This window comes from Lepidochelys kempii, chromosome 14, assembly GCF_965140265.1.
Source record: "Lepidochelys kempii isolate rLepKem1 chromosome 14, rLepKem1.hap2, whole genome shotgun sequence".
NCBI lineage: Eukaryota > Metazoa > Chordata > Testudines > Cheloniidae > Lepidochelys > Lepidochelys kempii.
Genome location: NC_133269.1, coordinates 6,804,408 through 6,818,736, shown reverse-complemented (window position 1 = coordinate 6,818,736; position 14,329 = coordinate 6,804,408). Strand labels below are relative to the sequence as shown.

Below are 14,329 nucleotides of genomic sequence, written 5' to 3'. Positions count from 1 at the left end.
GCACTAAAAGCCACCTCAAAAGTGCCATGACTCAGCTGCTATTTATTCCAAAAAGACTCTAAAAAACATCTAGACAGTGAGCAGCTTGTATAGCAGCTAACTATCCCAGGCAAGAAGCAAGCACTTTGATACTGCTCATTCCAAAATCAGCTTCGAAGAAGTAATTTTGATATCTGAAATGAACTATCAATGAGAATATTTTCTCTTCAGCTAGTGATATAAAGGAAAACTAATTAGCAGACGAAGATGCAATAGCCTGGGCCCAAGCAGAGTCATGAATAAAGCAAACTGCAGTTGGATTAGTGCACATGTTTCTCCTGTTCTCATTGTTCCACATGTATTATAGCTAGATCTAGGTCCTATTGCAAACATTAGTAAAACTGCCATTGGCTTCAGTAGGAGCAGGATTTGACCATCAGGGCAAGATCCCCCAAAGAGCTGAGTGCTTGGTGAGAAGACTAAAAGTATCATTGTTCTGCTCAGTTCCTTGCAGATTGAGCCTCAGGAGTTTGGGAAAGCCACCAGTCTAGAGGGGCCAGAAAGTCTGGCATTTTTCAAGAAATGCAAGAAAAGCTGCTAGTCAGATGCTGGAAAAGTCTTGTGTTCCAGCCGATTATTTTAGTGCATTAGTTCCAATCAAACTTTGAAATGTAAAAAAAGAAACAGGAAGCATCCTATCCACTTTGCATGGAGAAGATTAACTTCCAGAGACAACCACCCAGAGGCGCAGCTTAGAGCCCCAAACCGCTAGAGCTGCTCAAAACAGTTTCATCCATGTTGGATTGATGGAAAATGGATTTTTAACTAAATAGAAATCTTCACTCAAAAACTTCCATTTGCATCTAAAATGTTTGGGTCTTTGTTGAAAAATTGAGACTGTGAAAAATTGAAAACGTTTGCTTTTTAGCAAAACCCCCCAAAATTGCAAAGATATCCCTCCCCCAGACACCCACTGCTCTGCGTAGCCACTTTTCTCTTTCCTATTCCCTCTCTCTTTCTGCCCCTTTTTCTTGTTTCACTCTTCTCTTCTTGCCTTCTCCTTTCTTTGTGCTGCTCTCAGTTACTAACAGCAACCTACCAAATCGTACTAATTTTCATTTATTTCTGTATTTACCTTCTTTAGATTTAGAATAAATAAAAAGAGCCCACAGACGCTGTTAACTATATAAAAATTACAAAAATTGAAAAGAACGAGGAGTACTTGTGGCACCTTAGAGACTAACACATTTATTTGGGCATAAGTTTTCGTGAGCTAAAGCCCACTTCATCAGATGCATGCAGTGGAAAATACAGTAGGATGGCTTTAGCCCACGAAAGCTTATGCTCAAATAAATTGGTTAGTCTCTAAGGTGCCACAAGTTCTCCTCATTCCTTCTGCTGATACAGACTAACACGGCTACCACTCTAAAAACTGAAAAGCAATACAATGAGTTCAACCCATCTACGAACACAAACACTATACTGCCCCCAGACATTGGTCTCTACTGCAATCCACCCGCCTCTTTCCAAAGGCCAGGGGAAATAAACAAGCCCTGCAGAGTGCTCTGAAAGCCAGCAGTCTGGACTAGATGTGGGAGGCCTTTACAGAGAATGCCTGCTGACCGCCCCCTCCCTATTATATCTAGGGGAATCTAACAGCAGTGCTTCCACTAACTTCAGCTACAGCAGTATATCCCAGGGAGAGAGGGAACACAAAGGGTCTGATTCTGATCTCCCACTGGTGTTAATCGGGAGTAACTCCACTAAACACAATGGTGTTACACTGGCATGAAGGAAAAGAATGGAGAATCCAGCTCGTAATGTGAACAGTGAGAGGCACAGTCCCCTTGCCCCTTGCACTAGCGTTCATTATTTGTCGCTTGTGTCCATGACATTCTCTAGGATTGCAGTATGCTAAAAGTGAATTTTGGATTTCTTTGTAGTTGCCTGTTATTACTGCCCCTGGGGCTTATTTTCTATCCCTAAACTAAAGTGTAAAATCTTTCCTGATAATCTGCAGATTTTGCAGTACAGAACGTGGGAACACTGGGTTGGGGTTTCAATCATAGACTTAATGTATCCGTGTGCGTTGGTGGAAAGGGCCCCCTGACGATCCAGAAGCCTGCAGTCCTCGTTTATCTACAGAGCAGGCACAGCAGGGGCACTAGGAGTATACTCTTCCCATCACCCTACCAATATACTTCAGCCTTCAGCCCAAAAGCTGAGAGGGTGTTAAGGTTCACATGGCCCATGCAGGGCCCAATCAAAGCCCATTGAAATCAATGGAAACTCTCACACTGACTTCAGTGGGCATGGCATCAGGCCTTCACTCCTTTGGCTCTCTGCTGAGATGCTAACAAGGGAGTCAACTGTGCTAGTGATTTGTTTCTTTTGTTGTGGGGGCTTTCTTCCGTCCAGTAGGAACTGAACTGAGAACCATTAACTCGTTTCACGTAAGCCACTGAATAGCCATCAGATGATTAATGACTTTTGAAAACATTTGCAAACCTAAAGACCTCTTTCCAGGATGCTAGCTATAATATTGTGCGGGGGAGTCTATCTTATTACTCTTTTCAGTCTCTGTTTGGATCCTCCAGCCCAACAGCAGCTCACATTTTTATTTCCTTTTAAAGCACATTTCAGTAGCTCCCACTTAGAGCAAAAAGAGAAAATACTAAACCCTAGCATTTTACTCTGCTTTTCAGTCGCCATGGCAACAGAACCCACTTGCCCAAAGCAATTATCTCCCTCTGACATTTAAGGGCTGCTATGAAAATGAAAAGTTTACTGGAGATAGGATAAGTTTCGTCAAAGCAACCATCGCCTTTGATCAATGAGAAATGTTCTGCCTTCGTTCACCAAGCACAGGCCAAGCATGTGCTGTCAGCTGCGGCCCTAGGTATGTAAATATGGGACCACTTGAAATAACTGACTCACGGTCTCCACTATTCACCTTCAGCAGAGCCATGGGTGAAAGATAAGGACAGTTCTAACTACCACCGCATACACTTAATCCTATAGATCAGTGGTTCTCAACCTTTCTAGACTACTGTACCCCTTTCCAGAGTCCGATTTGTCTTAATTACCCCAACTTTCACCTCACTTTAAAACTACTTGCTTACAAAATCAAACATAAAAATATAAAAGTGACAGAGCACACTATTACCGACAAAACTGCTTACTTTCTCATTTTTATGATATCGTTATAAAATAAACCAATTGGAATATAAATATTGTAGTCACGTTTCACTGTATAGTATATAGAGCAGTATAAACAAGTCATTGTATGAAAGTTTAGTTTGTCCTGACTTCACTAGTGCTTTATATGTAGCCTGTTGTAAAACTAGGCCAATATCTAGAGGATGATGTACCCCCCAGGGGTACTCATAGTCCTGCTTGAGAACCAGTGCTATAGACAAGTCTACGCCAGGGCTAGTCACTTACATTATTTACATTCTCAGATCAATAGCACTATTCTGTTTGATTTAACTAATGTGGCAAGAAACCACTGAAAAATTGATGAGCGAAGTGAAGCTGCCAGATTGTATTCCTAGGGCCAAATTCAGTTCTCTCTCACACCATACCAGCACAAATCCAGAGAAACTCCACTGCGCTCAGCAGAAGTGAAAATCAAATGGGTTTGACTTGACAGTTCTGGTATATTTCTACATGCCTATCAGTTGCTATTTGGCTTGATATGGCTCATTCAGACAGTTGCTATGCAACACTGGAGATTCATGGAGCGCCATTCACACACAATGAGTAGGTCTGCACTGCAATCAGAGATGTGACTGCAGCCAGCGTACGTATGCCCAAGGTACCTTTGATATAGTTACCTTGAGTATTAATAGCAGCGAAGCTGCAGCAACATGGACTGGATGGGTATGTACTCGGGCAACTAGCCCATGCTACCATGGCTTCACCGCTATTGTAATTTGAACAACCTAGATCAATGCTAGTTCAAGTATGTCTACACATACTGCAGAGGTGCAGTCCACACTTCTGATTACACTCAGAGGGTATATCTATGTGCTGCAATGTAGATCTACCTGCTGTCTATGTCCTCGTACAATCAGTAAGTTTGAAATCAAGCAGCCTTACCTAGTTTACCTTATTTTCATTTGGATCGGTTACTCGGTCTAGTCCATAGTCTAGGATGTCTTGCATGCCCGGCTGTTAGAAATGAGAAACAACAATACAGTTGTGTCTGCTTTTTCAAAACCATCTTAAGTTACATGAAGAAATCTGCTGTTAATGAATAATTCCTCCAGTTGGTGGAAAAAGGTAAAACATTGATTGATCTTCCCTGAGATGGCCGTAGGACTTCGCTGGGAGTGCATGGGAATGTATTTGGGACACTCAACAGAGCAAGAGACAGCTACAGAATGGATAACCAAGAAGCATCCAAGCAAAGGTGACACCAGGAGACAATCCAGGAGAGATTTAACAGGAGAGATCCAGAGACATCCAGTCATTGGAGAGCAAGGGTGATACAAGGGGCACATATATAGGGAAAACCATGCTCAATCCAGCAATAAATCTATATAGAAAGAAAAGGAGTACTTGTGGCACCTTAGAGACTAACCAGTTTATTTGAGCATGAGCTTTCGTGAGCTACAGCTCACTTCATCGGATGCATACTGTGGAAACTGCAGAAGACATTATATATACACAGAGACCATAAAACAATACCTCCTCCCACCCCACTCTCCTGCTGGTAATAGCTTATCCAAAGTGATCATCAAGTTGGGCCATTTCCAGCACAAATCCAGGAGATATATAGGGAAAACCAAAATCCAGGAGATTTGTGCTGGAAATGGCCCAACTTGATGATCACTTTGGATAAGCTATTACCAGCAGGAGAGTGGGGTGGGAGGAGGTATTGTTTTATGGTCTCTGTGTATATATAATGTCTTCTGCAGTTTCCACAGTATGCATCCGATGAAGTGAGCTGTAGCTCACGAAAGCTCATGCTCAAATAAACTGGTTAGTCTCTAAGGTGCCACAAGTACTCCTTTTCTTTTTGCGAATACAGACTAACTCGGCTGTTACTCTGAAACCAATCTATATAGAGGAGACAAACCTTGATATAGGCAATGAGAAGGGATAGGATGGCACCACTGTGATGTCTGCCTTGGGCACAAGTGACTTTTGAGTAGTTACCTGAGCTCCACCATAGTTAGATAATAGTCAATAATTAGATCTCGGTAGTGAGCTCTTATGGGGAAAATGGAGAAACAGACCAGGAAAAGAAGTACTTAGTCTAAGTCTAAAAGAACCAAATTCAGCCCTGGTTCATCGGGGATGCACTGGGGCCAAAGTATTTGAGTGGTGCAAAGAGTCTCCCACCAACCGCTTTATCTGTGAGCAAAGCTCTAATTACAGGCTGACATTTGCCTCAGGCTTGACGCACCCCTGTATGTTAATAGCTGGGTTCTCAACTGGCCACTTACTCAGCATACACAGTTAAGATGGCTCTTTGATTATGACTGGGATGAGGGAGTGTGGCTCCTGGGTACATGTCAGAGTCTGACAGCACACTGGGACCAGCCTGGCTTCATTCAGGAAACACCCTGGTGACATGTGCCTCCAAAATAACAGCCCCCGCAGGGGCAAAGGCAGTTAGGATTCTCTGTTCGCAGCATGGATGATGTGGTGAGTGGTTCCTTACTTCATCTTTAAAAAGCAAATCTCAGGGGTTCGGGAATTTGGTAGGCAGAGTGGATTAAAGTCTCTTTTCTGCATCTAAGTGCACCTCTGCATCTCTGGCAGCTGGCCAAGCACAACCTTGGAGGCAGTGCCCCCAAAGTTGCCTTCTTAAAGGTGCAGTAAGTTGCTCCTGGCTGAGCTCTCTGGACCCTATACCTCCAATATAGACTTTACAGCTGTGGAGGACGGTATTCTACTTACAGGTGCTCGATGCACTAGCCAATAGGCTTTCTCCTGACAATCCAGCGCGTACCTGTCTGCCTTTTTCCGTTCCTTTCCTGTCCTGCAAAGCAAAGAATAGGTTTGAATCCCATCAGAAGAATATGTGGGTTATTTCTCCCTTTTGATGACATTTTCTTGCATGTTAGCCACAGCTGCAGCTGATGGGGACAGCACCAAAGGAATTTGCACTGTTTTCCGTTAAAACTAGCAAGAGCGAGAACATGATGCTGTTCTGATCTTTCCTCAGCCTCCTGACCTACAGGCTCACAAGGTTAAATTCAGGTTTGAATGTGTGTTGCTTCTTCAAGCCACAACTGACCTTGCTCTTTCCTGACTGCACGTCATGCTGTCCTAACTTACAACTGATGATTGGTTGAACCCTACTGATATAAATGAGGGGTGCTCGCTTTTGAGTAATCAACCTCTTCCTGAGCTCAGCTGAGATTAGATGTATCCTCTTCTGTTTGGCCTGACAACAATTTGTTAGAATTCCTCCCTTTTACCTGCACTCAATTCTGACACCTCATGTATGTCTATTCCCTGTAACACTTCAGGTGCATACAGTGTCTGTGATGTCTCTGACACCCATTTGTTTGGGGAACGGGTGATTTTGATGGGAACTACCGTACACAGAAGTAACATAGCGCACACCATGTAGGCCTGGAAGGTAGGCAGTCCTAGGTCTAAACCTCTGACTTGGGGTCCTGGTTCCCAATGCATTCGCTGCATAGCGATGAACAAGTCACTTCCCCATCACTGTTTCAGTTGCCCCGTGTGAAATTTCACAGAGATGTTGGGAGGATCAGTGTTGGCTTTAAAAACCGCACTTTGGATCTCTTAGGCTATGTTCACACTGCAATCATGGAGTGTGACTGTCCGAGCTAGCTTCATAGAATCATAGAATATCAGGGCTGGAAGGGACCTCAGGAGATCATCTAGTCCAACCCCCTGCTCAAAGCAGGACCAATCCCCAATTTTTTTTGCCCCAGATCCCTAAATGGCCCCCTCAAGGATTGAACTCACACTCCTGGGTTTAGTAGGCCAATGCTCAAACCACTGAGCTATCCCTCCCCCACCTTAAATCTAGCTAGCTCGGGTCTTGGAGCACTGATGCCACGGTAGCATGCGTTTCAGCATGGGCTCTACAAGCCCGCCCAGAACCTGGGTAATTACCAGGGTGACTAGACCGCACTGAAGTCAACACTGCCCCAGAGCTCGACTGCTCCAGCACACTAACTAGCAAGATTAAAGCAAGCTCGGGTATGTCTCCATCAGCTGCAATCACACGCTGGGACTGCAGTGTCGACATCCCCTTAGCGTGAACCAGATCTGTTCCAAACAGTGTTAATTTGCAGCAACAAACAGGAATTGATGGCATGTTTCTATGAGGCAATCTGATACTTTCTGTTCTGACTTGCCTGATGCAATTGTAATGCGGTGCTGGGGTACCAGGGCAACATATTATATGCAAGGGCCTGGATGCCGAAAGGTTGAGACAGGAATCCAGGGTTAAGCCCCTAAATAAAAGTGGCCTGATTCAAAGTTCAAAGGGGCTGAGCACACACAACAGAGAAGATGGCACCACAGACCTCATGCTGGCTGTCAGCCAGGCCATTCAGATTGTGATTCAAAGAGAACCTTTTACAACTCCAAAGGGTCAAGGGCCTGATTTGGAAATCCCTACTCCAGCAAAACTGGTACTGAAGTTGCTGGAAGCTTTGCCTGAGTGAGGTCTTTTGTGCGGCAGGATCAGGCCCCTCATTTTCAACAGAAGTTGTAACAGATGTAAGTGCAAAAACCTACTTTTGCATGTGCAATGAAGCAATTGCAAAGAGGTATTTGTACACGCAAGGAGGGTATATGCACATCCACACATGTGCTTCTTTGCATATGTAAACCACACTGCAACTCCACATTGTGTATAAGCAAATTTAGTTATGCTTGTTTACAAGAGCAAATGCAGGTGCAATAGGAGAGTGTGAATTTGTGTAGGCCACTGCCCACTCCCTTGAAAACTTGGGCTAAAATTTCTCATTTGATAAGTGTCAAACGAATAGCAGGTCGTGTGTGGAGGAATACAGTTCATATGGAAACAGTTTTCCCCTTCACGTTCCCAAGGGACTGTTAATAAGCTGCTGTAAAATTGTAATTTAATATTTTTAATTTAACTCTATTATTTGATTGCACATCAAGTCAACACCCCATAGTCCCTCATGCCACCAAATAAAGAAACAGGTAACAGAACTGGAGAGAGCTCACCTATACTGCTCTTTGGCCTGCATAACAACAAAATCCCATTTGTAGTTTATTTTTTTATTTAACAAGTTGTAATGTTCCTGAAATTAAAAGAAACAAACCTGTTAGTACAAAATTATGAACAATTGTGACAGACCTGGCAATTTCCTGCAATATGATTGGAAGACTAAGTTTATGTATTATTGCAGGCCAGGATTGTATGTAACCTCTCTAGAGGACAGATGTGACAAATGTGAGACCTGGGAGTTCAAAAGACGATCCAGAAAATGTAGCAGACAAGTATGGGCTTCTGGGACAATTAGAGTGAAGTGTATTTCCTGAGGAATCCCAAGGGAGAAGTTAATGTGAATTCCCCAGCTCTGGTTATGCAAAAACCAGCCTTCTGAAACTGTGCCCTGAAGAGAAGGCCATCGTCTGCTGATTACCTGTTACAGAAGGCCAAGATCAAAGGTCCAAGTTGAATAAAAAAAATGGCTGTTCTGCGCAGACTTGGGGTCTCGTTTTGGGTCAAAGATGGATGAATTTGTGACCACAGGGAAAACAGCTGTACGTTTGGAAGGACTAAAACCTACCAGAGCCAAAGACTAGAATCAGGGGGTGATCTCTGGTAAGCTTTCTAGCATGCGTATAGGGTTTTTAAAAATTATTTTAGTAAGTTTTCTCTGTAATGCTTAAATGTGCTTGCTCAGAAGGAGCTGGGTGGTGACTTATAGCTGCAGGCAATACCCGGGTCATACCCCTCGGACAGGAAGCAAAACGCAGGCACAGGCCGTTTAGACAGTCTGGCTTGCTGGGGATATCACAGTGTAGGCAGGGACCTATGCAGCCTTAAAATCCCCAGTCAGGAGGGAGGGAGATGTGGGTCTCTGCCCAAGAGAGGAGACAGCTGGGAGCCAGAAGTCTAAAGTGGTGAACCAAAGAGGGTGAATACAGGTGCAATTGCTCTGAAACTGTGACAACAATATCATTCAGTCCAGAGCTTTTGGTTCTCAACATGAAGAACATGATAAAAAACATGCCCTCCTCTCTGAACTAAACAAGGGATAGGTTGGCAATTTGAGCTAGAAAAAATGGGTGGTTCTGAAATGAATTACTATGAACTCCGTTCACTCTGAATACTTCATTCCAGCATTCTGGAGAGGGTAACGGCCCTACTAATATGATCATTTACTTTAAACACTTTTGTACATCAGCAGCTATTTCACAAAACAGAGGTGCCCCTGGGGCGTGGTGCAAACAAAGTGGGGAGTGCATTGAAGGCTTTTTGTCACTTTCCACCCTCCAATCTCAAGAGCAGCTGGCTCAAGCTAAAACAGCCTCGGAGCTGGCAAAGGCACAAACAATAGAACGTCTTCCTACCTTTTCATACTCTTCCAGAATCCCTTTCCTCTTAATATTTTTCTTGGCTAGGTAGATTGCTGGGAGAAAAGCAAAAAGGTTCAGTCACTAGGCAGATCAATAAAGCTAATCCCTATAATTGGCACGCTGACCCCATGACAAAGGAGTGGACCATTGTCCATTGTGACATCTTTCCCAGACACAAGTTCCAATCTCACAGAAGCCCACTCAAGGAAGACGTCCTTAGTGGCTGCATTCTGTCAAGGATCCTCCATGCGTCGATTCAGAAGTGCAAGAATGGCTATCCTCCCTCACTCTTGAGCTTGATGTGGTTGATTATGCAGTTATAGGCCAACAAATTGTGCCTTCCTGAAAGCCTGGGCCAAAGTACATTGGAGTCAATGGAAGGGTTTCAATTTGTCTTCAGTGGGCACTGGATCAAACTCTTAAAAGGTTAGGAACGTTTTTTTTCCCAATTTGGGGGCAATTTTTTTTGTTTTTGTTCTAAAGCTTTTAAAAATATATTCTTTTAATGTTTAAAACCAAACTGGGTTATTTTCAGAAGGCGAGGCCTTCAGATTTCAGGACAAATATATAGGATAGCTCAGTGGTTTGAGCACTGGCCTGCTAAACCCAGGGTTGTGAGTTCAATCCTTGAGGGGGCCATTTAGGGATTTGGGGCAAAAATTGGGGATTGGTCCTGCTTTGAGCAGGGGGTTGGACTAGATGACCTCCTAAGGTCCCTTCCAATCCTGATATTCTATGAAGGTACAAAAGTATCAGGTAAATAAAAGCTGGTGACCCAGACGTCAGGAGTAACCCTGCAATGAACAAAGTAGTGTGTACCCTAAAGCCCATGAGCAGCCCTATAATAATAAACCAAGATGATCAGCCCAGTCTTCGTAAGTAGCCCTACATAGCCAGAACAGCAGCACCTGGAGAAAGCACTCAAGAGTATCATCAGCATCCACCTGATTATATGGGAGTGTGCTGTACATCCTCACGCTCCATTCAGCTTTCACAGAAAAGCTATAATGTTAACACTTACCATAGTCGGTATCATCTGCTGCCCACTGCTGGGTGGGCCAGAAATAGGGTGTCTGCAGAAAGAAGCCAAAAACAAGACCTCAGTTTTCATGTAGCCACCATCAGCTGCATCTGGCTCTTTACAATCATTACATTTTGTTGGTATCATACTGTATTGTTGTATTTTTGGGTAAACAGAAGAAGGAGGGAGTCACCTGCTTTGCAAATATGCTACAAAAAGAAGCTTATCATTTCCATACTTCTACCATTTAAAGGGCTGAATCAACACACCCACAAAATATCCATCTTCTTAGCTCAGCATAAGCAGTTAGGAGGATAAGACAAGGTTATTTTTGTTGTTGTTATTAAATCAGGTTTAATGGAGTCAATTACATATCCACTTCCTCTGCTTTGACAATCAGTTATTGTTAACAAGGTGAGACTTTCAAAACCATGCAAGCTTTCAGAACAGCAAAGTACATGCTTATCATTCCAATGTTCTCCTTGATATTGTAAAGATGTTGGAGCATGGATTGGGGAACATGAAGGGAACCAGACGACTGGTATTAATAACCTCATTTGAAAACTATATGATAGTGCCCTAATCCGGGGTGGGCAAACTTTTTGGCCCGAGGGCCACATCGGGTTTCCAAAACTGTATGGAAGGCCAGGTAGGGAAGGTTGTGCTTCCTCAAACAGCCTGGCCCCCACCCCCTATCTGCCCCCTCTCACTTCCTGCCCTGACTGCCCCCCTCAAAACCCTCCACCCATCCAACCTCCCCGCTCCCTGTCCCCTGACTGCCCCGAGCCCTATCCACACCCCCACCCCCTGACAGGCCCCCCAGGACTCCCACACCTATCCAACCCCCCCTGTTCCCCATCCCCTGACCGCCCCCCCCAGAACCTCCACCCCATCCAACCGCCCCCTGCTCCCTGTCCCCTGACTGCACCCCAGGATCCCCTGCCCCTTATTCAACCCCTCCGCTCCCCGCCCCCTTACCATGCCGCTCAGAGCAGCAGGAATGGCAGCCCTGCCGCCCGGCCGGAGCCAACCATGCCGCTGCGCTGCCCGCAGCGCAGCCCCGCCGCCCAGAGCACGGGTGGCACAGCAAGCTGAGGCTGCAGGGGAGGGGGAGCAGCAAGGGAGGGGCCGGGGGCTAGTCTCCCCGGCCGAGTGCTCAAGGGTCAGGCAGGATGGTCCTGCAGGCCAGACATGGCCCACGGGCTGTAGTTTGCCCACCTCTGCCCTAATCTTTTCTTGTATGTGGAGGCAATTCCAGCCATGAACCATGATCCCAATTTCTTATCACATCCTGTTACTACAGTGTATTCTATTTGCTCATTATACTGTCTCCTGAAATTGTTCCAATGATTTTATTTGCTAGTGTACAAGCTGCAAGGGAAAATACATTCAGAAGGAACCACTGGCATTTCAAAGCTACAAGGAAAAGTAATTTAATTAAACAGAAGCACAGAAGCCTCCGATTCTAAGCCAAGATGTAGAATACATTATGTCCAGCCTGTGTTCTGTGTCTAAGATATAACTTGCCTGAAATCTGTAGAGGCTGCTATCTGTTTTGAGGGTGAGGTTTTTTGGCTCCTGCAGAGGGTAGATGTATCCATACTTGACAATTAGATTCCCCAAGTTGAGTGCCTCTAAAAAAAGAGAAGTCAGATATATTGATGATACAAAGAGACTGCAGCAGAATTCAGAAGCAACCCACTACCCAGGAGAAAAGAATTTAGGTTGCATCTAACAATTAATTATAGTCTCACGATTCAAAGCTATAAAAGCATTAGATGGTTACACTCCTACCTTCCTCAGTGATTTTCAGATGCTGGATAATCCACTGCAGTATATCACTACCTACAAGGCAAAGAAAATACCAGACACTATAAATCAGAAGTGGTGTACAGCCCACAGAGTCCTGCAATGGGGACCAGTACACTCATTATGTCCAGTATGGAGATGGAGCCTGTGAGGACTATAGGTCCCAGCATGCCAAGCCCTATTTTAAGCCAGGCAACCCGCACATATTAAAAATTAAGGCAACTACACTGCACTCCCATTTATTCAAAGCAGGTGTGACCCACAGGCTTCTGGTTAATTGCCAGTCCAGCTCTTGGTCGGGCAGTAAACATACAGTCAAACCCATGCGGTAAAGAGGGATCCTCCAGACTACAGCAGGCCCTTCTCAGTTATCACACTGTCCCTGGATGATGGTACTTGATCTGATGTTTCCCCCTTGTCAGACAGGTCTCACCCATTGGCTTCTCAGCATTTCCTGTGTCACGCAACTAATTCGGAAGGACCTCACAGCTAACTGGAAAGCACAGCACACTCTGAAATGACTGAGCACAGCGCCACTGGAAAGTAAATTTGCCATGCTTGGGGCAGTGGAGGAGACTAGTGCAGAGGAGCCCAGTGACTGTATCTCCTCTGCTCTACGCTCCTACAGCCCCGCAGAGATGGAAACTCATGAAGCCACCAAAGAGGGGCTGCTGCAACTCAGAGGCACCAGAACGGGGAGGGGAGGGCCAGAGGGCCATGGCCCCCCACTTTTAATCGTCCCAAAGGACAAGTGACGGGGGGAAGGGAGTGGGGTCTTAGGGAGAAGAGGCTGTGTGGGTACAGGGTCTCGGGGGAAATGAAGGGGCAGAGGTTCAGGGGGAAGGGGCAGAACAAGGGCTGGGACCACAGTTCAGGCACCGGTGGCCCCCCCACTGTTAGGAACCTTCTGCCACCCCTGCTGCAAGTGGGGTAAGAGCCACCCCTCTGAAAAGGGATGACGCCAGGGCTATGCACTATTTAAGCCCTCAAAGTAGAGATTTAGTGGGACTTCAGCGATCCATAGGCCTCTTGCGCTGGGCCTCTGAATAGGAATGAATTTCACCCAAGGGAGAGCATGCCACAGAGGCAAAATACCCACAGCCTTCTGTAGGTCTAGCCTTTTCTGCTCATGTATGCAGAGAGGAACATGAGGCCCCTAATCTCCCTGTGGCGTAGTTGCTCCATGTGTACATGACCGATACGCACCGGTTTCCTTCATTCATGGAGCGGTGAAATTCACCCCAGTGCAGAAGGCCAATGAAAGGCAAGCACAGTAAAGTCCCACTTAAACCCTAAATGGTGCATTATGACAGGGTGTACCAGGCCTCCTCTACCCCGATGAAGGCATCGCCACTGTGACACACCCGCCCAATGGAAGAACGTCACTTGGGAAAGAGGGGCAGTGAGTTTAGTCCTCCAAGCACTGCCTAGAGATGCCACTCAGGCTCTAGTACCAGCAGAACCAACAAGATGTGATTCCCTCCCCAGCAGCTAGACGGGAGAGACAGAGGCAGCAGCCAATCAGGACCCATCAGGCGAGATAAGAAGGCTTGCCTGCTTCTTCACTGGGTGGGTGTTGGTTGAATTCGGGGCAGAAGAGGAGCTCCCTGGTTCTAACCCAAAACTCCCATGCCTGGGTCAGGGCCTAGCAATCCGACTGCACCTTCAGCTGAAGCGGGCAATGAACTGTTTATTTTCTGTCATGGAGTTGACTTGCCCGGATGGTCATTTTCAGCTGAATTTCAATTCACTGCTAGACTAGCAAGGGGCTTGCTGTTTGGGAGGCCTTGCTCCTAGACAGCTTTGACATGCACAGGCCATGTCTGGGCTCAAGTGGGACTTGACGCATAGTCCTTTCCTTAGAGGGAGGATGAAGTTCAGCCTAATGTCTGCAAAGTGCTTTGAGATCCTGAGATAGAAGCACAATGGAAGGGAAAAGTATTATCACTACTTAGATTGCAAGCTCTC

General features: G+C 45.5%; 1 protein-coding gene across 5 annotated transcripts in view; it reads right to left on the bottom strand.

Moving 5' to 3' along the window:
- Positions 1-14,329, bottom strand: part of RGS9 (regulator of G protein signaling 9) — a 72,810-nt gene that overhangs the window by 35,987 nt on the left and 22,494 nt on the right. For all 5 annotated transcript variants that reach the window (XM_073310533.1, XM_073310534.1, XM_073310536.1 and 2 more), the window contains 7 exons: positions 12,347-12,397; positions 12,080-12,186; positions 10,553-10,604; positions 9,526-9,584; positions 8,170-8,246; positions 5,890-5,971; positions 4,090-4,152 (listed from right to left, as the gene is read on the bottom strand). In XM_073310533.1, coding sequence (XP_073166634.1) covers positions 4,090-4,152; positions 5,890-5,971; positions 8,170-8,246; positions 9,526-9,584; positions 10,553-10,604; positions 12,080-12,186; positions 12,347-12,397 — 491 coding nt within the window. The remainder of the gene's footprint in view (positions 1-4,089; positions 4,153-5,889; positions 5,972-8,169; positions 8,247-9,525; positions 9,585-10,552; positions 10,605-12,079; positions 12,187-12,346; positions 12,398-14,329) is intronic.